At 37.7% G+C, this 22,714-nt stretch overlaps 1 protein-coding gene across 1 annotated transcript; it reads left to right on the plus strand.

Annotated features, from left to right (window-relative positions):
- Positions 1-845: 845 nt before the first annotated feature.
- Positions 846-21,660, plus strand: COPB1 (COPI coat complex subunit beta 1). Its single transcript, XM_042785251.1, has 22 exons — positions 846-997; positions 3,434-3,582; positions 4,300-4,529; positions 5,286-5,455; positions 6,111-6,225; positions 6,827-6,919; positions 7,464-7,601; positions 9,219-9,338; positions 9,767-9,874; positions 9,969-10,115; positions 10,541-10,686; positions 11,707-11,803; positions 12,367-12,527; positions 13,213-13,333; positions 13,699-13,926; positions 14,101-14,280; positions 15,362-15,506; positions 16,999-17,118; positions 17,568-17,713; positions 19,030-19,119; positions 19,867-20,022; positions 21,328-21,660. The coding sequence occupies exons 2-22, from the start codon at positions 3,492-3,494 to the stop codon at positions 21,385-21,387; spliced, it is 2,862 nt and encodes a 953-aa protein (XP_042641185.1). The 5' UTR covers positions 846-997; positions 3,434-3,491; the 3' UTR covers positions 21,388-21,660.
- The last annotated feature ends 1,054 nt before the right edge of the window (positions 21,661-22,714 follow it).

Genomic DNA, 22,714 nt, shown 5'->3' on the forward strand with positions numbered 1-22,714 from the left:
AGGGGTGTGATGCTGTATTTTCAGCAAAATGAGGTCTGCGTGGTGGTTTTTTTTTTTCATTTTCCATGGTGGATCATTCTCTCATCATTACTCTCTTTAATGAATACATTGAAAAGGATAAGAAACAAATTTTTGGGGTGGATTCACATATGGGCTTGGTATCTTGGTGAGTACTCTAAAAGGAAAAAAAAAAAAAAAAAAAGGCCTAAAACTTGTATCTTGTATTTATTAATAAAGCGTGGTGCTGTTTTGGATGGATAGGCTTGGAGTACTGTGTTGAATCCCTGTATATAGTTCAGTCATGGAAATATCAAAATAATAATGTCAGGGCCGTGTATTTAGTTTTAAGCACTAGACAAAGCTGCTTCTCCTTTTTTATTTTTTTTCTATTCTATTACCATTCTTCACCTGGTTTTCTATTATTATTTTTACCTCATTAATTTTCTATTTATTTTTTCGCCTGTTTTTTTCTATTTATTCTCTATTCTTTTGATTTTTTAAATTTATTTTTTAATGAAATCGTGGGGGGGGTATTTTTAAGCGTGTTTTTTTTTTTTTTCTTCTCGATTCCTATTTTTACGGGCGGCTTCCCGCGCTCACCTTCCTGCCCGCGCAGGAAAAAAAACAACCAATCAACCAACCAACCAACCAAACAAACAAAAAAAAAAAAACAAAAAAAAAAAAAAAAAAAAAACAAAAAAACACAAAAAAACCCAAACACCCCGACGCCAGCACGGACGTTGTCTCCCTCGGGGCCGTGACGTCGGAGGCGGAAGCCCCTCCTCCCGCCCCGTGGCGCCCTTTTTCCCCGCCCGCACGGCAACGCGAAAGGGGCGGGGCCGCCGTGTGGTGAGGCGTGTCCCTCCAGGGCCGCCGTACTATCGATGTGGCCGGGGCGAGGAGCGGCTCCACGTCAGCCATCGCCGGAGCGGGAGCGCCGCGGGCAAAGCTCCGCACCGGGACCGGGCCTGACCCCACCCGGCCGCCACGCCAGCGGGTACGGAGCCCTGGGGCCGGGGGGGAGCGCGGGGTGGGGGTGCGGGGGACGCGGGCCCGAGGCCTCACGGCCCAGGCGGCCCCTTCCTGGCGGCTCCCTCAGGGGGGCGGCGGGGCCCCAGGGCCGCCCCGCGGGTTTGGGAGAGAGGTGCGGGGGGTGGCGGCGTCGTGGGTCTCTGGGTTCCCTCAGGGGAATGGCAGGCGTCTAAATGTTTTAAAAGTCAGCTAAAAATGCCAGGCGTTTTGAGCAAAAGGTAGAAAATTAAGAAATCTCAAACTGGCTACGAATTTACGCGAAATTTTGTAAATAAACGTCTTTATACATTGTAGGCCGTGCATCAATGAAATTATGCTTTCTCAGCGTTTTGGTTCATAAAGTGTCCCAGTTCGTAAGGCTCCCCAAGGATGGAGCTGGAGACCAGGCGTGGCCTTTTGTCTTTGTCGTATAAACCCCGTAACTTTCAATTTCCTTATTTCTAATTTCCTCAGAAACTTTATTGCAGAGGAAGGAGAGTAGCACCTACCTCTGTGTCTGTGGGGATTCTCTATAAGATTAAACTGCGATTTCAAGGCTCCGTGCCTTGCAAGGGGGAGGACTTGGTGGTGGTTGGCCCAGCTCTGCATTTTAGGAGAGTTGGTTTTCACTGCTACATTTCAGAGCCTAAAATACACTCCATGTTTTCATGCTTCGGAGACCAGTTTGGTGGTGATTTTTGAGAGAATTCCTGTAGCTGAGATCTCTGTATGAGTAAAGATGCTTGGTCTGCTCTTCTGAAGGATCTACTTTATGGTCTCCATGAGTCGTTGCTGGAGATTAAGGGGGTAGCTGCAGGAGTTTGTGTAACAGTATAGAGAAAGTATGCAAAAAGCTGCTGCTGAGGCAAGAAAACAGTTGTATTTCTAAAAAATGAGCAGGAGTAATTTATGTAGATATTTGTTATTATTACATCCTTCGAGCTCGTTGGTTAACAAGATAAAATCCATAACAAAAAGAGGCATTTTTTAGAAAAAAAAAAATTGTATCACAGTTGTTTTTTTGGGTGATAGTTCTGGTATTGTTTTAGTTGGGTTGTGTTCTTGTGTAAAATGCTGCTAGCTTGGGCTGTAGCCTAACTTACCTGCTCAGTGTTTAGCCTGAGGTTCTCTAGGGGCCCCGTTTTATGAGAAAAGGGACTTTGGACCCAGTACCAGCTTGTGTAGCATCTCAGCTGTTGCTTCAAATGCTGCAACTCCATGTCCCACCTTCCCTCTCTTTCCTCAGAGCTGTTCGTGGGCAGTGCTTTTACCCAGGCTGAGAATGGGTGTTGGTCTGTTGGATTTGGTTTGGTTTTCTTACTGCTTCAAAAATAAGGCAGGAGTGGAGAGTTTACAGGGTTTGTATCTCAAAAGTTGTTTGCATGGATAAAAGAGGCGATGTGGGGTAGGAGCTGGCATCCCCAGACGGTAACTTCTTAAACTGGCATGTGATTGAAAGGTTTAGATCACAGAGGTATGGTCCTACTCAGGATCATTGAACTTAGAGGAAAAGTGATATGCAGTGAAAGCATAGCCTTGAGTTGGAGAGTTTAGTGTTTTCATCTTCATGTAAAGTCACAACCTTTGATAGGATAATTTTGTTCTGTTGGCTCTATTATTAACTAATAATAATAATGATATAAAGTGTGCTTTTACACAATATTTGATTGATGTGTCCATCATAATTTAAAGAGGCATCTTCTTTATTTTAATGATTTGTTAAACTGAAAGACTGCCAGAAAATTAGTAGCAATAAAAGCACAGAGGAAGTAATTTTTCTGTAAATTTGACACATTTTCTGTAGAAAATACAAAATTGCTTATGTAATGAAAAGTTGTCTTTACAGTGCTTGTCACTATAGCATCATAGCATTAGGTAAGCAAGCTTAAACCTGAGCATTTTTCATTACTTAAGAAATAAAATCAAATATTTGATTTGACTCTAGATGCCTATTATGTAGGGAAGAAACAAACATGAGAATGAGGAGTGAGCTTAACTGCTATTTTTGTTACCTGCACTGTTAGCCACACAGCAGCTCTGACAGATCTGTAACTTTCTTGTACTTTTTACTATAAAAATACCTATTTTGGGGAGCAAATGGATGAGGGAAAAGCTGCTGCATCCATTCAGCTGCAGTCAGCTGCCCATACACTTCAGTTACCCCTGACTGTGCCGAAGTATTGGAAAGATTTCTTTCATTTACTTTCCTTCTTTTTTGTCTTTAGGAATTTTTGTGCTCTTCATTTTTTGGTACTAACAGGAATATTTTAGCATAACAGAAAATTGAAAGGGCTTTTGAATGTGACTTCTCAAGATACCCAGTGATCCCTTCAAATCATTAAGTCAGCTTAGAAAACATTTTTGTGTGGTTTGTTAATAAAATCTGTTAATGTTGGGATGGCTTTGTTTGCTTGTTTTTTAGGTTGTCTGATATTTATGTCAGAATAATTCTGCTGAGAAAACTTCTGTAACCAGGAACCATGACAGCTGCAGAGAACGTGTGTTACACATTAATCAATGTTCCGATGGATTCAGAACCACCTTCTGAAATCAGCTTAAAAAATGACCTAGGCAAGTGATGGACAGTGATTTGAAAGATACTCCATCTTACCTGAATTAGTCTTGTATTCTCTCATTGTGCCTTTCTTAGAATATTGTTCATATTTTATAAACTCAAACAAGTCAATTTGATGTTTATTTTGTTCTGTTGATTTTTGCAATGCATACATTCCTCAGTTTGCTGTGTTTTGAGAAACTTCATGACATTTATCTTATGTGTTTTGGTTTTGTTTTTCCCCTCCTCGGTCTGTGCAAAAATTTGGAATCTTTTTCTGTCTTTCTGTTTGAAGTAGCACCTGCTTGGGCTCAGGCAGATTTAAGTAGTGCAATGGTAAGCAGCAAGTTGTGTTACCGCTTGTTGAGCGCACTGCTGTATCTTGCTGGCAGGAATGGCAGTGTTAGTGTACGGATGGCATCCGAGTGCGTAGTAGCATCCTGGTAGAAAAGGCTGTTTAAATTTAAGCACTGAAACAGTTGTGAAATTCATTGAACTCAGTTAATTCCAATATGTTGATCCTAGAATTAAATCTGGACTCCATGCTTATTCTTTATGTATATCTTGCTTTCTCTTTATCCTTCTGGTAGAAGTGAGGGTGTGAGCTTTACTGATATGCTTGATTGCCCTCCGTCAAAGGGGGTTTCTGTCTTCTGACACTGCAGATCAGTATTGCTGTTAAACTAACTGTGACATGTTAGCCTTCCTGATTTAATTTCCTCCTCCTCCTCTAGAAAAAGGAGATGTCAAGTTGAAGACAGAGGCCTTGAAAAAAGTGATCATTATGATTCTGAATGGTGAAAAACTACCTGGGCTTTTGATGACCATTATACGTTTTGTACTGCCTCTCCAAGATCATACCATCAAAAAACTGCTGCTTGTCTTTTGGGAGATAGTGCCAAAGACCACTCCAGATGGCAGGCTTTTGCAAGAAATGATCCTTGTATGCGATGCATACAGAAAGGTAGCCCGTTGTTTCTTTCATTGCTTATGTCCCTATACTGGATCTTTCTATAAAGTATATCATTTTGTGTTGTTTAATAAATATAAAAATGGTTTATGCTCAGCATTTCCTTCCTGACCATTATAACTTAATACTTCAGAGCTGGATTATTGTAAAGTACTTGCAGACCTACTGCCAAGGAATTTTAATGTGTTCTTTTACTATTACAACTCAACAAAAGTTTAGTGCTCTTCATTTCTAAGTCAGTGAAGCTCAAAGATGACGGGTAACCTAATTACCGTCTTCATAGTGTCTTGGGACAAGCCATGGGTCATCAAAAGACACTATTTTTGGAATAACTTCATCGTGGTGTAATTGGGACACTCTTTCACAAAGATAATAAGGTCCTTCAACTTCTTTGGGAATGGGTGGGAAGCAGATGGACTGATACACACTAGAGGTTAGTATCCAGTGTGCAGGAATTCCTACAGGGTGAGCTTTCACAGCCCTAGTAACTGGAGAAAACACATACAATGCAGACAAAAAACTCCTAGAGACTTTGTAAGTTTTACTACACAGAAATATGCGTTTTTAAGTATCGTGGGGTAGCAGTGTTTTAAGAGGTATTTCATGAGAAGGCAGTGAGGTGTCCTGGATGTTGGGAACTTGTACCATGGGAAAGCTGTGGGTGGGAGAAGGCTAGCAAGTGCATTCGTCTGAGCTTAGCAATTAGGCTGAAGAGTCTGGCATTTCAAATATGTTTCTTGTTGATTTTAGGATCTTCAGCATCCAAATGAATTTATCCGAGGCTCTACTCTCCGTTTTCTTTGTAAGCTGAAAGAAGCAGAACTGCTGGAGCCCTTGATGCCAGCCATTCGTGCATGTCTAGAACATCGTCACAGCTACGTGCGCAGAAATGCAGTTCTTGCAATTTACACGATTTATAGGTAAATGCCAGGAAGTATTTAAAGTCATGGATGCAGAAGACCAAGGCCAGCTTTAGTGATCTGGATAGTTTTTGAGATCTCATAGACATTTATCAAACACTGGTGTGGTGTTTGGGATTTTTTGATTTGTTTGCTTTTCTTCCTTGTATCTAATGGGCTTCTTTGGAGAAGCAAAAGGTACTGCTGTTGCTTTCTCAAGTATGACTGAGGTCCTTGTATTGCAGGTTAATTTGTATGGGCAGGTGCCTTTCGTAATGATCTAAGTGTCATTAATAGTAATCACTGTCCTCAACCGTAAATATAGAAGAATACTTGCAGGAAAATGGATATATAAATTTACTTGAAGTGAGACATTCTTCATGTACTGCAGTTATAACTGCAGTTATATACTAAACATTATTACAGTTGTTACCTGAACAGTGTGTCTGGGTGTTACTATTAAACAGAATTAATTGATGGGCAATGTCTTAGCTGTCATGATAACACAGTCTTTTGAAGCTCCTTGAGTCTGTTCACAGTTTCAAATAGCTACATAAAGCTAAGTATCAGCATTTTACACTTTGAATATTTGTAAGTGCTTGTCTTTAGGATATGCGCTTAAGTCTTAGGTTCTGCTCCTTACCAGTAGGTCTTTTAATTATGATTTTTTTTAAAGAAATTTTGAACATCTTATACCTGATGCTCCTGAATTGATCCATGATTTCTTGGTGAATGAGAAAGATGCAAGCTGCAAAAGAAATGCATTTATGATGCTAATTCATGCAGATCAGGTAAGGGTACTTGTCCTTAAACTCTCTTGATTCAAATACTTGAGAATGTACTAGCTACCTAGCTAGTAGTTTGTTGGTAGTATAAACTATTTAGATTCATAAAAATACATATATGGTAGTGTTAACCCATTTGTGCAATATTTGGTAACTGAAAAAGTTATGGGAGGTCTTTTAGTGTTGTCTTCATTTTAAAGGAGAATTACTGTATTTGGTGAAGGCACATGTTGATGCTGAAAATTAGTTCTGCCAAGTGGGTTTAACCAGACCAGGTGTTCCATTTCCTACTGGTTTATAGCTTTTGTAGTCACATGAGAGAGAAGTGACAATTTCTATTTAGTGTTTTGGATTATTTGCTCCACAGGAAATCACCTTTTGTGCCTGATTATGATTAGTTTTGTCTCTCTTTTTGCCATCTATAGGCAGGATAGATTAATTTGCTCTTCAGATCTACGATGTTTTCATAAATTGTTTTAAATTTCAAGTTGAAGCATTAAATATATGCTGGTTTGTGTTGTGATTTTTAAAATGTGCTTTGATTTAAAATATAGCTGAGTGAACAAAGTCAGAATAATTTAGAATAATTTATCTTCTATTTGTATAGGATCGAGCGTTGGATTATTTGAGTACCTGCATTGACCAAGTCCAGACATTTGGTGACATACTGCAGTTGGTTATTGTTGAACTAATTTATAAGGTAAAAGGGAAATGTTGTGGCACATTGAAAGTAAATGTATGCATTAGATTATATTAGACTGCTTTTTAAAAGGGATGGAACACTGCTGGAAAAGGTGTTATGGCTAGCATTTAGTCCATGTCAGGAGTACATCATTGTTTAGTAAAATAAGAATAAAATTTGTCTCTTGAAACAACAAACTGCTCAGGGGTGCACAGTGTAGAGCAGTATGTCTCACTTGATTTGCTGGTTCGGACTGTGTATTATCAGGCTGTTCTTCTTGGACACGAGCAGGGCATCTGTTACAGAAGCCAATAGAGGCTGCGCCCTTATTTTTGATCTGAGATTTTAAGACCCTGTAGCATTGCATAGAATTGTGAATAATAGCTTTTTAATAGCCTTTGTAATTGACTTTTTACAATGAAGAATGACACTTCTTACACCCAGAAAAGGCTGTCACCTTTTGCTTAATTTTCTCCTTGTTGTAAGATAATGGAGCAGTTAAGCTCTACAATTGTTAGTTTCTTTTTTCTTTATGTGCCAACTATGCATTGTTCTCATCTAGGTCTGTCATGCAAATCCATCAGAGAGAGCTCGGTTTATTCGCTGCATCTACAACTTGCTGCAGTCATCGAGTCCTGCAGTGAAGTATGAAGCTGCAGGTACTCTAGTTACACTCTCCAGTGCACCAACAGCAATCAAGGTATAAAAGTGATGTTTTCAGATGTTTCAGTAGGTTTTAGTGCACTGGAATGAATACTGTATGCTGCACTTCTTCTTGGCATACTTAGAAAAGTAGATTAAAACTGAAGATTTGCAGAGACTGAATGACTTTCTTTACTCATAAATATTAATCTTTTCAGACCAGGGTGGAAGTGTAATGCAGTGAAGATTTACATTGATTGCTGATTGACCTTGGGTTTCTAGATTTATGTTTGTACGGCTGATTATTTGAGGTCACACAGAAATTTTGAACTTGCATGGTGTTATGACCCAGACTGCGTAGCCCAGAGAGTCATAAAGGTTTCATGCTCTCCTTGGGTTAAATTAAGGTGAAGCAACACCAAACAGAGGTTAAAATGTTTAATTTGCGGTAGAGACAACTTGAACTTGGAAAGGATAGTAAACGATGTGGCCTGTTGTTGAAAAATCTATAAGAAATAAAGGAAATAAAAGAAAAGGAAGGGAGAGAAAGTAAGTCACAGAATCCGGATCACCACCTCAGGTTCCACCAGTGTCCCAGGCCCGGTAATCTTGGGTGGGGGCTGCACACCCAGCAACATTCACTGTTGCCTTTCGAGTTTGTCTTATCTGCTGATTTGCATACTAGATGAAGAGAGACACTTTGTCCATGAGCTCATTTGCATGAGAGGCAAGGAAGAGGTGGAGCAGGGGTCCTGTGCATGTGTTGAGGGGGGATGAGGTGCATTAACCCTTTGGTCCGGTTGACTCAGTGGTTATGATCTCCCATGCCATCTTTACCTCTTCCCTGGTTTTTGCTCCTTGGGAAACCATCTAGCCTTTGGCTCTATCTGGTGCCAGGTGTTTTCCCTCTTAACAACCTTTTAGCTCTTCAAGGGTATAGTTGTTAGCAAGACCTGCATCATTTATCCAAAATATCAGGCTTACACAACAGAGCCAGTGTTTAGCTGCCCTCCTTGGAAGATCAGTGCGGTACATTCAATAACTTGGCACCACAACCGCAAGGGAGCGGAGCAGTGCCCCCTTCAATAGACCCTGTGCTTCCTTAGGCAAACAGTTCATTCCTTCAGTGAATGTTGGAGGCATTAACTCCTTCAGTTCCTCACACATGGAAATTTCAAAAGTAGGATATGCAAGTCTAGATTTAGAGTAAAAGTATTGTAAATAGTAATTTCAAAGATCAGGAGTATTCTAACGTTCTTGTTTTAGCATAGTCATTTTTGTTGAGTAGGATTGTTATACACAGAAGCTGTCATTAAAGCCATATTTCAGTGGGTTAACACTGGCAACTATTTTGAATTGGTTTTCATGTCCTGTTGTATACTTAAGAGCTGACCCAAAGCATTTATCTCTTTGTGACTTTCTTTAAATTTGAAACCAAGTCTGTGTGTCGTAAGCTGATGCCATAGTGAGCCTTCCTGTGTAAATTTTGTAACCTGGTAGTGGAATTGATGTCTAGTGGAACAGAAAGTTTTAAAGTCTGTTCTCAGGTTCATTTCTATGCCAACTCTTTGAGTCTTTGCTTTGATAGTTATGTAAGTGTCTTCCTGAATTTCTCTCAGAAATTTGCCAGTTTCTCCCCTTCATACTTAAATGTTTTTGATTCTTTTAATTCTAGGCAGCTGCCCAATGCTACATAGATTTGATTATTAAAGAAAGTGATAATAATGTGAAACTGATTGTTTTGGATCGGTTGATTGAATTAAAAGAGCATCCCTCCCATGAACGAGTGTTACAGGTATGTGAGCTGCCTCTTTTTCTGCAGACTTTTCGTTCCTAAACAAAACTTTCCAGTGCTGTGATGTATGGAAAAATGTACTTCTGAAGTTTAAATCTTCTGTTGATATGTTTCTGGTAAAAACAGATTGGATGGACTTTTATATTTATAAATTGCTGCTTTTATTGTCTGCATAAGAATTAACAATGGCAAATGCTGTCTTGATTGTAAAACTTAATGATGTAGCTTGCATGGTAAACTTTGATGTAGAATGTAGTAAATGAACACTGTGAAGTTCCTAATGCCTAGGATATCTTGTTTGTTCACCAGTAGATCATATATTATGTATTCAGAAAGTCTTTGAAAATCATTAGGACTGAAAATCATAACTGTATGAAAAGGAAGTAATTTAAAGGAACAGAGTAGTTACCATTTTGTTACTGTTTCAGGATCTAGTGATGGACATCCTCCGAGTGTTGAGTACCCCTGATCTAGAAGTGCGCAAAAAAACCCTTCAGCTGGCTCTGGATCTTGTCTCTTCAAGAAATGTGGAGGAGGTAATAATATATATTACTTTTGTTTCATTAGACTATTTTTTATTCTTTGGAAAAATAAGGGACTGACTTCAATTTTATTTGATCTTTTCTGCAGCTTGTGATTGTTCTGAAGAAGGAAGTGATTAAAACTAATAATGTGACAGAGCATGAAGATACAGACAAGTATAGACAGCTGCTTGTTCGTACATTGCATTCCTGTAGTGTTCGGTTTCCAGATATGGCTGCAAATGTTATTCCAGTGGTATGCAAATGTTTAATTACATTGTCATTATATATGTTGTAGCTGTATGCAAAACTTGGAGAATAACTGAAGCTGAGGTGTTTCTAATTGTGGCCTCACATGAAGTGATGCTATTCTTAATCCCTAAGGAAATAGAGCATTTTTGATGCTGTAGTTGTCTTCTGAGACTTTATTTTAAAATATTTTTGAAGAACATGAGCTGCAAAGTACTTTTACTTAAAAAGTGCAATAATTTATTTATTAGAAAAACAATTTGGGGATTATGATACTTGGTAATTGTTTGGAATGTACTTAAGGTTGTTTGACTTGAGCTTTGTTTAAAAGGAGAAATACATGTTGTTTTATTTACCTGAATGTAGAAGGAAAATACTGTTGTACAAACTTGGCTGTGCTGGTCTTTGTGCTTGTGTTCACTCTTTTACTAGCTGATGGAGTTCCTAAGTGATAATAATGAAGCAGCAGCTGCTGATGTCTTGGAGTTTGTGCGGGAAGCGATCCAGAGATTTGATAACCTCAGACCTCTTATCGTTGAGAAGATGCTTGAAGTCTTTCACGCTATTAAATCTGTCAAGTGAGTCCAAAATACGATATCAAACAGACATTGGAACACCCTGTGGCTCACTTCCATTGAATGTATATTGTCATTAAATAGTACCAAAATACTTGCAACCCACACACAAAGAGGAGTAACTGAAGCCAAGACGTTCTGGGAGTAGAAGATTTCTAAGTACAGCTTCTTTCTTGCCTACTTGTACAAAAGATATATTGGGTTCTTGCTGCACTGAGTGAAGAAAATAAATCAAATTTCATTTTTATGTTATTGATAATTTTATTTCCACTTGCTAGAAGATAGCATCGTTGATGAAGGCCAACTCTAAAGTGATATATTTGTTAAAACAGAAATATAAAGGAATTATCGCAGCAGAAATGTGCACTTGTAGGCAACTGGAAATACTGTACGTTCGCTAGAAAACTGAGTCTAACTTAGACTGGGTTTTGCAATCTGCAAAGCTTCTTTAGTACCTTTCAGGTCTCTAAAAACTTGGTTTTCTGAGGGATTTGCAAAAGTTAAGTCATGTGAGAATTTCTCTGGATCAAGACACCACTGCCATTCTTCCAATAGAAAGAAAACTCTGAAACCTATCTCCATCGTCATCTCAATAAGTGGAAAAAAAACACTCTGAAGCTTTGCTATTTTTTTCCCTAATCTTCGTTCATGTTCTTGTTTTTCATTATCTCATATATGAGGGAAAAGGTGGTTTGTCTCAGTTAACTGGAGAAATTGCAACTGACTTTATTTACCTACATCAGTTATTTTATTATGATCACAATGAAATTTAATTTTGTAAATATCAAGATTAACACAGATGGGAATAAATTTGTAGCAGAGGATATATCTCATTTGATATACTTGTTTGTTAGTTAACTAAGGCTGGCAGGATAATTGCTTTTGATCAAACTTGCTTTCTGTCAATCGTGTCCTTTTGTATTTGTCAAGAGTGGCCTTCACCACCTGACCATAAATCACTTCCCTTGATGCTAGTTCGAGTATATCATGAAAGCATGACTTCAGTTACTCTCCATGTCTTAGGATTTATCGTGGAGCTTTATGGATCCTTGGAGAATATTGCAGCACAAAGGAAGATATACAAAGTGTAATGACAGAAGTTCGCAGATCACTTGGAGAGGTGCGTTTACTTTCTCAGGCTAGCTCTTCGTGGTTTTACTTACTATTATGCAGCGTGTCTTCTAAGAAAAAGGTATTTAAAAAAAATCATATAAGATGCAACACTTGTGCTGTTTAATGGTGTGTACACAAGAAATCTAAAGTAAATTTAGTTTGGGTTTTGCTTTTTTTTTTTTAAGTAGCATACTTGAAGCTAGCATATACCGAGAATAAGTAACGTCTGTTAAGAGGGGAGATGAGGAATTCCTTATTTCTGAAAATTATGTCAGCTTTAAGGTACTATTGAATTATATCCACTAACAAAGGAAGAAAGCTTTGATTGGCTTATTCTGAGATGCAGCTAAGATGAGCTGTGCAACGTGAGCATTATTGCATGGGTAGGAGGCTTCTGTATATATTTCAACATCTGCTTATCTCCTCAAATTCTTTGAAAACTGTTGCGCTGTAATTGACCTTTCATCTATAAAAACCTTAACGATGCAGATAATTTTTATTAAAACCTTTTACAGAACAAAAATGTCTTTTCAGTATTAATTGCAACAATTGTTTCCTGTTTGTTTCTAGATCCCAATAGTAGAATCTGAAATCAAGAAAGAAGCTGGTGAACTAAAACCTGAAGAAGAAGTGTCTGTGGGTCCAGCCCAAAAATTGGTGACAGAAATGGGCACTTATGCAACACAGAGTGCTCTCAGTAGTTCCCGACCTGCCAAAAAGGAAGAAGACAGGTATTTAAGATTTCATGCTAGGGCAGGACTGACTTGGTTTTGATTTTCATTTTATTTTATTTAAGTAGTATTCTCTCTCATAGAGAGTATGGAGATTGAGGTGATTTCCTGTTTTAAGGTATTATTATCTCAAGTAGATAGTAACTGACAGGAGGCTGCGTAATTGGTTAGGATTTGTAGTCAAAGCTTATTGTGTATCAAAAAGGACATTATTGATTATGGTATCCTAAATTCCAGTTGATTCTTCATAACTTATACATAAAGTCCATTTACAATTTTAATTGGATACAGAGATGTTGCCTTTAAATTAAAATGGCTTTTTTTTTTCTTAATATCACCTTGCACTATTTAATACTTGCCATAGTTTATAGGTAGCTATAACAATTGCTGTATTTCCTTAATTACTGCAGATAAGATCTTTCATCTTGACTAGTCATTATCATCTCAGAGCCACAATGAAATTATTATACATTACACTTTTCAATCCCAATTCTGTGTGGAAATGACTGTGTGACTTGTGAATATCTCTGTATCTGGAAAAGTGCTTCTAGAGGGAAAAATAAAATATCTTATGAGACCTTTCAAGCTTGTTTTGTTTGTACAGTATGGATGTTAAGGTATGAAGATAAGTAGGCTAAAGAGTGTCATCCACAACTAGTTTTCTGATTATCATTTGTCCTTGCAGACCTCCGTTACGAGGATTCCTGCTTGATGGCGATTTCTTCGTTGCAGCTTCCCTTGCTACAACTTTAACTAAGATTGCTTTACGATATGTGTCACTAGTTCAAGAGAAGAAGAAACAGAACGTAAGTCATCTATTGTGTTTTCACCATAGTTGTGAAGAGGAGCTGGTTTTTGCCTCTTTTCTTTTAAGCAGCTGCAACACAAGTTAAGTCCAAAATGAAGTGCCAGTTACGCGACTGGACGATAATAATGATAATTTGGGTCACAAACACGGCCTACTGCTTTCCAGCCACTCTATCTAGACAGTCTCTAAATCATGCTGCTTGGTTTCTAGGTGACAGGTACTAAAAAAATAAGTAATACGTTCAGAGATTTTATGATTTGATTAATGTGCACCTTTTTGTAAATAAATCCAAAATAAACATTTCTGTAGAGCTATGTAGAATGCAATAACCTCCTTCCATTCTCTTTCCCTTGTCCTCCTCAGTCCTTTATTGCTGAAGCTATGCTGCTGATGGCCACTATTCTCCATTTGGGAAAGTCCTCTCTTCCCAAGAAGCCAATTACAGATGATGATGTGGATCGTATTTCTTTGTGTCTGAAAGTTTTGTCAGAATGTTCTCCTCTCATGAATGATATTTTCAACAAAGAATGCAGGCTGTCCCTCTCTCACATGCTGTCAGCCAAGCTAGAAGAGGAGAAACTTTCCCAGAAGGTGAGCTATTATAAGTGTGTAACCGTAAACACCTGGAGATTTTACAGATGTTCACATCTAAGCTGATCCCAGAAATGTCACCATTTGACTGTGTAAGTCAACTGTTATTTGATTGTGTTTCTGTGCTCAGAAATGGAATTCATTGTGAATTCTTGAATATTTCTCTTCCTGCAGAAAGAATCTGAGAAGAGGAATGTGACCGTTCAGCCAGATGATCCCATTTCCTTCATGCAGCTTACTGCTAAAAACGAAATGAGCTCAAAAGAAGACCAGTTTCAGCTTAGCCTTCTTGCAGCCATGGGAAACACACAGAGGAAGGAGGCTGCTGATCCTCTTGCCTCCAAACTGAATAAGGTAATGTGAATGTCAGTATTTTAATTATATGCACTTTGTGCTGCTTATGCACAGGATCAGCTTTGGGAATCGGAGTCTGGAACTGAGGGACCAAGCTGTGCTGGTTAATTGGAAAGACCCAGGTGTTTTGTGGTTAGGCTCAGGAGAAAGAGAGAAGCCCTTGTACTTCAAGTTGCTACCTTCTTCACATGGGAAGGGAAGAATACGGAGGAGACTTGGAGAGTGCTGAGCTGGTGGGATGTGGAGAAGAAATTAAGGTTGTTTTGGTCTGAAGAGCCCAGTAAGGTTCACAGGGAAGAGAGGAGGGATGTCACAAGTGATTAAGAACGCCTTTCTTTGGCTGCCATGTCCTATTGGCAAGTGCAGTGAATCCTTGTTTCGCTCTTTATACCTTTATTTGCTGCTGGTTACCAGGACCTGCAGAGATGGTCCAAAGAGAAGAAATCTCTCGATTCATTCATTACTTTGGAATTGGAAAAACAGACTTTTATTCTTTCAAAGTCTGGAAGAATTCTTCTTACTGTTTAAAGTTATCTTTTCATTTTAAGTCAGCATTTCTTTGTCCTGCTGACCTTTTTTAAAAATAAATGGCGTTACAGTCTGTATTTTAGGAACTTAGGTGAATTCAGTTCAGAATACATTTCACCTGGAAAGGTTTTGTAATTGTAGTGTGTATGCAAAAGACATGTGAAGGAAGGATGCGGTTAAAATTTATTTGTATGCATAATATGGACAATCACTGTGTATTTAGCTGAAAATCAATGAAATCTGTTTTATTTTGGAAGAGTTGGGCGTGAAGTTTAGGTTTCCTAAACATCACAACTTTTAAAAATTCTAGACAAAACTTGTGGTGACTTTTTGCAGTGTTTTTTTCAAGTTTTCTTTTTGTTTTTTTCCTTTTCTTTTTGACTAGTAAGCTAGTTCTCTGAAATTAAACACTCTTTGCACGCCTGCTTGATATGGAGGCTCGTATTAGACTAATGGATTTAATTGGACTTTATTCTTATTTTTTGTCATTGTTGGACACGATTCCATGTTTTAAAATGAGAAGAAAAATACCTTAAACTCTGTTCTTTTACAGGTTACTCAACTGACAGGTTTCTCAGACCCGGTCTATGCAGAAGCGTATGTCCACGTCAATCAGTATGACATTGTGCTGGATGTGCTTGTGGTCAACCAGACCAGTGATACTCTGCAGAACTGCACACTGGAACTGGCTACGCTAGGTAAGGAGTACTGGTGGAAGCAAAGCAACTGCTGGGCAGCAGTGAGGTACTGGGCATTGGCATCTTGTTGTAAAGAGTTTCTGAAACACTTCTAAATAATTACAAATTTATTCCAGCTAATTGCCATTTTGAAAGGATGTTTTCCAATGTCTTTAAAAATATATTTTGCTTCCAAAAGGTGGAAGACTTGTGTCTGCTGGCACTGAGAATAGCATCTGATGATATAAACTGTAGTCAGATTTTGAATTTTATCATGCTTTTTTCACTAGAGAAATAGCATTCCATTTCCCCTTCTCCCTTTTTCCTGAAATACGGACAGGCTTTTTGATATACTTATTTCCTACTGTGCTGTTACCATAGAGCAAGAGGACAAAATTCAAACTGGTATGGAACAAATGTCAGGCAACAGAAAGCCATCTGCCTAGGTGGTTCTTACACTCACCCTGAAGTACTTAAATATTGCATTTACTCAGCTGAAACCATTCCCTGTGCCAACAGCTGTACCAGAGGCTTGCTTGAGTAAGACTGAGGCTTCATTAACTTCTTTGAGGGGAGGGACTGGAAGAGAGATAATCCAAGAACAGTAACCCATTTCCTACTAGTTATCTCCTGTTTGGCAGTCAGTTGTTGAAATATGTTTACAGCATAGCAGGAGAACACATGTTATATACTTTTAATTGATGTAAGTATGACTGGAGGGGCATAACTGTCCTCTTAATCCTTTGTAAATCATTTGATCAGACTAATGATGGAGATAAATAAAACTAATACATTACTTAATAGGTTGTATTTTTTTGTTTATCAGCTCAGTGAAGTATAAGTCTGTACTTCACAGTTGTTATCTCCAGATACATTGCAAAAACTGACTTGATGCATCACTCCTGTGCATAGAGCTGATGCTGTTCATGCTGTTTCCTCAAATTGCGCAGTTTGATAGAACTAAGGAGTCTTTTACAGTTGCCTGCTAAAGGATTAGGAAAAATGCATCTCTTACTGTTTCCTGGGAGCAATTCTATTCAAAATCAAGGTGATACTTTGAACTGTTTATAAATATCTTAGTGTATGTAATGCTGGTCGTTGAACTTTGGTTTTGAGACCCTTGACTGTAGGATTAGGTATTACAATGTCGTGATTAAAACACAAGGTAGAATTAACCATCTCCTGATTGTTTAAAATTTGATACAATTCTCAACCTGAAGCCCATTTAAGTCAGTATTTGCATTTGTTTACAGTGGCGTTTGGGTGAATACGCTAGTAATGTAACTGAAATTTTTGATGTAATGTGTATTATTTTGTCTTGCAGTTAGCAAACTGTAAAAAAACCTCAGCTAAACAAGAAAATTCCAAATCAGCTAATACCTTATGGTGGTATTTAGTGCAATTCTGTTTTGTAATGATTTGAATGTCAAGAAAATAAAGGTTGTCCCAAAAGCTAAACTCATTGTGTACTGTTGATGTTCTTTGATCCCCATCTCCCAATTTCTTCACACAGGTGACTTGAAACTTGTGGAAAAACCATCTCCTCTGACACTTGCTCCACATGATTTTGCAAACATTAAAGCTAATGTCAAAGTTGCTTCAACAGAAAATGGAATAATTTTTGGTAATATTGGTAAGTAACAAATTAATTGTGCAAAATGAACATTGATGTGTAGCATTTCTTAACTGCTTAATGAGCTCAAAAATAATTAAAACACTTCATAATGGGAGAGGAAATTAAATGGTCTACAATGTATGAATATATTGTAATGATTTTTTTAAAAATATGTACCACTTTTACTTAAAATCCTAGTAGAACAATGCTACCTTTAGAATGATTGTCAGCATGATACTTGAACCCAAGACTGAACTTGAGATGAGCGAGGCAGCCTTGCCTGAAAGACCAGTACACTTAACTCCAAGTTCTGGGGCAACTGGGTAAAGTGCTTGAAGGGGACAGAGGTCAGCAATGAGGTTGAGCAAGTGTTGACTGTTGTTAACTGGCAGGCGGTCACTGAGCACTTTTGCTTAGTGCAAATTCACTTTTTTAAACATTAAGGTGGTTTGTTCTTTGTATTGCAGTGTATGATGTCTCTGGAGCAGCCAGCGACAGAAACTGTGTGGTTCTCAGTGATATTCACATTGACATCATGGATTACATCCAGCCTGCTTCTTGTACAGATGCGGAGTTCAGACAGATGTGGGCAGAATTTGAGTGGGAAAACAAAGTTAGTTTTGGGTTTTTTTGTTACTTGGTTTTTTTTTGTTGGTGAGGTATAATTCCATTTCTTGTTCTACATCAGCTCATTACGTCAACATTATCTCTTGTGATATTAACCTCCTTCACCAGCGCGTTGGATGTTTGCCTCGGGTAACTTATTCTCTTATTGCTATCTTACCTGTTTCACAAGCTTATTGATGCAATAGCTAGTTTTTTTCTTATGAAAGTGGTATGTGCATTGAGCCTTACCTCCTGTATGGAACGTGTCCAGATTGATTGGTGATTGCTGCGTATTTTGGCTCAAAGGTGAGATAGCAACAAGTGTAAGTTTATGCTGAGACTGCAGAATTATTCATACTGCTTAGCCTCTCCGGTTCTGAATTACGTGGTTTTTCTTTTTTGTTAAAAAGAAAAAAAAAAATCTAGTATCAGAGAGTCATTTGGGTTGTAAGGGACTTTTTAAAGGTCATTTAGTCCAGCCCACTGCCCCGCCTTGGGCAGGGGCATCTCTCACTTTATTACTTTGCAGTACAGCTGTAGCAGTTACGTATGCTACGGAAGACCAACAAAATGGTGGGTACACTTAGTACTAGAGGGTGCCCAAACTGTTAGTTGCAGACCTATTAAGAAAGCGTTTAAGGGATATTATCTCATACAACAGAGCAATATCATTTAAGAATAGAGTAGATACATTAAAAGAGAATGGGAAAAATTTTACACAAACTAGCCTTGTTTGCTACATGTATTTACATATATTCACTTGAGACTAGATTCAAGTGTCTCAGAGGGAACTCGTGAACAGTAAATTTTAATACGTGATGTGAAGCCTTAGCAATTTGTAAACTCCTAAAAGATATGTTAAAAAGCAATTTAAGCAAGACCCACGATATTCAATATGAGGAAACCAAGGCAGCCCAGAGAGCTTTGTTGCTAGAAGGGAAAGATGAAAGCAATCTTTATCATTGGTTAAAAGCAAGCTTTTGGACTAGATACCACTTTTTCTTGTTCTGGCAATGTCTAAACTGTATTCAGACAAGAAATCAGCTATTTGCTGGAGAGAACCTACATGTTCAGCAGAATATCATATTCACCTAATACATTTCAGGAACTGTGGTAATAACATGAAATCCTCACTCTAACAAGTGGATGGCAGGAGGTGCAGGTGCCACCACGCAACAGCAAGTGCATCTAGCTTACTGCATAGGGTGTTCCTCAAGGGAGGACTGTGGTACTAATCTCCTTTATAGAGCCCTGAAGAAGAGGTGATTTCAGAAATGCCTGGGGTGCTAATTAAAATAACTGCCATTTTTTCCTTTCATGAAGGTTACAGTGAATACAAATATCATTGACCTAAATGAATACTTACAGCACATACTGAAGTCAACCAATATGAAATGCCTGACTCCGGAGAAGGTGAGCTATTTGCTTAGGAACTTTTTGATACCCTTTTTAGTTTGTGTGCTTTAGCATTTGTTATGAATATTATTAGAGATGCTTACAATATGAAATAGTACATATACTTCAAAGTTTTTCAATGAGTGGTGTGGAATGAGTAAAAGCAAATTGTTACCAAAATTCTGTGTTGCTTAATCACTTCAGCTATTTCTTGCCCAGTGAGAAAATCAGAATGTCTGTTTTAATTTGTTGTGGCTAGGCAGTCGTATAGATTTGATGGCACCATCTGCTTCTGTAAAGGTCTTTTTCAGTAGCTCCAAGTTCCTCCTCTGTCAAAATGTACGTTTCTTTTGATGGTTTAGCCTTTTTGTTGTAAAGCAAAATAAATATATACAATAGCTATTTGCTATTAAGATAACACGTATAATAGCTATTAGCTAATACATATATGGGAGCCAAAATAAGTATAATAGCTATTGCTACTATTTAGCTTCTTTACTATTTTGCTGTTCATTAAATCAGACCATAAAATGCCACCCTACCTTGTCTTGATGAATACTGTAGATTGCATATATTCCAATATTAATTTTAGAAAAGGGCCATCACTCTTTCCCATTTCATGATTTTCACATTTTATAAAATATTGTACGTGGAGAAAGAAGTTTAAACATTAAATACTGATATCTGCCTAGCTAACCTGGGATGAATTAAACTGCGTTTAAAGGGTTTTGACATTTCTGAAGAGTTCAATTGTACTTTCCGTAGGCACTTTCTGGTTATTGTGGCTTTATGGCGGCCAATCTTTATGCGCGTTCCATATTTGGAGAAGATGCACTTGCAAATGTCAGCATTGAAAAGCCAATTCATCTTGGACCAGAGGCGCCTGTCACTGGTCACATACGAATCCGTGCAAAGAGCCAGGTAATACAGCTTATATTTAGAGCACTGTTTCTGCTTGTCATTTTTAAGAAAATGTGCCTCTAAAAACTTGCAGATTTTTGGATGTGCATTAGTTTCTAGTAGTAGGTAAATGGGAAAATGTTTAGGGAAGATGAATATAGGAACTTTAGCCTTAGTTTTAAAACTATCTTATTACAGATTTTGTGAGAACATATTGTCTTTCTAATTAGGTGTAATGATACCCTAAAACCATGTTATAGTGCGTTATCGTAAAATAGGCCTTTGTGCCAAGATTTCCTTATTTTATCTGTAGCACTGCAAATAGTATGTTATATTTTATTTGCTCCTAAATGAAGAGCAAAGGCTTCCCAAGGTTCCATGATCTGTTTCCTGCTGAACTACACATTTCAATTTCACATGAGGAAATTCTATGCATGTAATTGTTCACTGGTTCTTTTTAAAAACAAAGCAAAAGCCAAAGTCTTTCAGTAGGATTATTTTCTGTAGGTACATCTATGACTCTCCTTTGGATTTTAGAATTTCTGCTTCCCAACTACAGAAGAGCACAAGATTTAGAACTGTTTAATATAAAAAAAAAAAAAAAAAAAACAGAACAAAAACCAGTGTACCAATAACAGTATTTCAAACAGTGTACAGTAAAGGACTACCTGACAGTTTTCACATTCAAAGAAACCATGTAGCTCGTGTGATGTCACTGTAAAAATTTTGGGAGTGGTTTAAATTAGTGTTTCTGTTATGTTTATGGTGGCATTTTTACATAAGAGTGTATTGTTACATATGCCAGCTTGGTTTCATCTTGAAATCATTCTGCTATTGATTATGTGGATTTATTCATGCTGTTTCTTCAGAGATTTCTTTGGTTTCTATGCAATATTAATATGGTTCTGTGATTACATTCTTTTCTATAGCTTTAGTGCACTGAGTGCTGCAATCAGCACTGAGACTTTCAACAGCTAAATTTCAGTAACTCAAGTGACAGTTGTAATTTCTCCAGTGGCAGCATACTTGCAATTGGTGGGAGGTCAAAAGGCTTAATTTTATTTTATTCTTCTGCCTTTTGTATTGATAACAGATTTAACAGTTGCTAGCTGATTTAAGTTTCATTGTTTCAATAATATGTGTAGATTTAGCCTTTACCTGGTGTTAAGAAATTGTGAACTATACTGTATACAAATAAATGAACAGTTAGAAATACTTTAGTTTCCATCATAGATTTCTGTATATAGGACTTCCATTTTAATATAGATAAGATAAAGTTACTTTGAAGTATCAATGTTATTAATGTCTTCTTTCTTTTCCTTACAGGGAATGGCCCTGAGTCTCGGAGATAAGATCAATCTGTCTCAGAAGAAAACAAGTTTATAAATTTTACCTAATGTCTTTTCAGTTCTTTTACATTTTAACCTTAGGTATGTGGCTTTTGGGATCCAGAACATCTTATATTCTTCAGTGTTCTGTAATTGTAGAAGCCAAGCTCTTGAGCTGACAGCATTCCAGCAGATAATTTATAGGTTCTCAATGATTGATACTGAGTAAAACTTTAAATCTCCAGGTTTTTTAATTTGTCCTGGAAGTCATGTTTTCTTTGTCTCTAATATATACTGATGCTCACAGTACAATAAACAAATTATGCCAGTACTATTTTGTCTGTAAATTATAATTGCTGTATTTTTTGATCAGTATTGAATATCTGGCTGGGGGTATTTTGATACTCTCAGAAAGTGGGAGTGTGTAGTAGCTTAAGTGTTTGCTATAATGACTAGGCCTGAATTGTGTCTATGTGTGATCATGACTTAAAATACTCTGATATACCTAGGAGAATATATATTTGACAATTAAATCAAAGGTTATATGTTCTAGATGGTTGGTTTAGTAATGTAATCACTTGGTACAGACAAGCATGTAATATCACAAAAGAGATTGTCAAAAATCATCTCTTTCCAGCAAGTAGTAGAACCTTGAACTTTGTTTCTGAAATGCTTTCCTAACAGCGTTACCGTGAGTAACGTAACATTGCTGGTGGTGTTCTTATATTTTAGTTAATGCAGAAAAGGCAGCCAAGTGCAATATTAAAGCTGTAGCAGCATAAGCAGTATTTTCGGTGAATGCAGCCATTAACCACGTGTATAAGGTCTGGAAGGAAGGATTCAGAGTGATTACGGTCTTGCAGTGAACTGAATGAAGTTGAGGAATTGCGGAAAAGGAAGAACTGTGAATGGAGGTCAGGTCAGGACGTGGAAGTGAGTTAACACCATTTGGCTTCTAAGCGTTAGGCAAATTAGCAGGAGATGAAAACATATAACCATCGGATTGAAAATACTTTTAGCTGCATCTGTTAAGCATTAATTCTGAATTTTTTAAATTGTCGCAAGCATTTAATTCTATAGAAGTCTCCAGCACCAACAGTACTCCTCCCGTTGGCAGAACATCCCGCTGCTGAAGTTGAACAGCTGTGTCCTGCTCTAGGAGGACAGAAGAGAACCGAGTTAGTATCCTGAGTAGCTGGTTCCCAAAACATTGAAGGCCTCAGCAATGAAAACACCTATCTTCCACTCTGAAATAAGCACAGGAAGGAGCACACATGTAAATTCTGAAATGAAAGAGTCTAGGCTGCTGTGTTATATCTGGCTAAAGGATAGCCCTAGAAGTATAATGCAAAAACTGAGCTAATAAGTGACATTCATATAAGTAT

This window comes from Tyto alba, unplaced genomic scaffold (assembly GCF_018691265.1).
Source record: "Tyto alba isolate M040663 unplaced genomic scaffold, T.alba_DEE_v4.0 Super-Scaffold_8, whole genome shotgun sequence".
Taxonomy (NCBI): Eukaryota; Metazoa; Chordata; class Aves; order Strigiformes; family Tytonidae; genus Tyto; species Tyto alba.

Excerpts from the sequence above, each read along its gene's own strand:
- COPB1 (XM_042785251.1), top strand. The coding sequence starts at position 3,492 with ATGACAGCTGCAGAGAACGTGTGTTACACATTAATCAATGTTCCGATG. Across the intron at positions 3,583-4,299 it reads CAGCTTAAAAAATGACCTAG|AAAAAGGAGATGTCAAGTTG; the intron begins GCAAGTGATGGA and ends CTCCTCCTCTAG. Across the intron at positions 9,339-9,766 it reads CCCATGAACGAGTGTTACAG|GATCTAGTGATGGACATCCT; the intron begins GTATGTGAGCTG and ends TTACTGTTTCAG.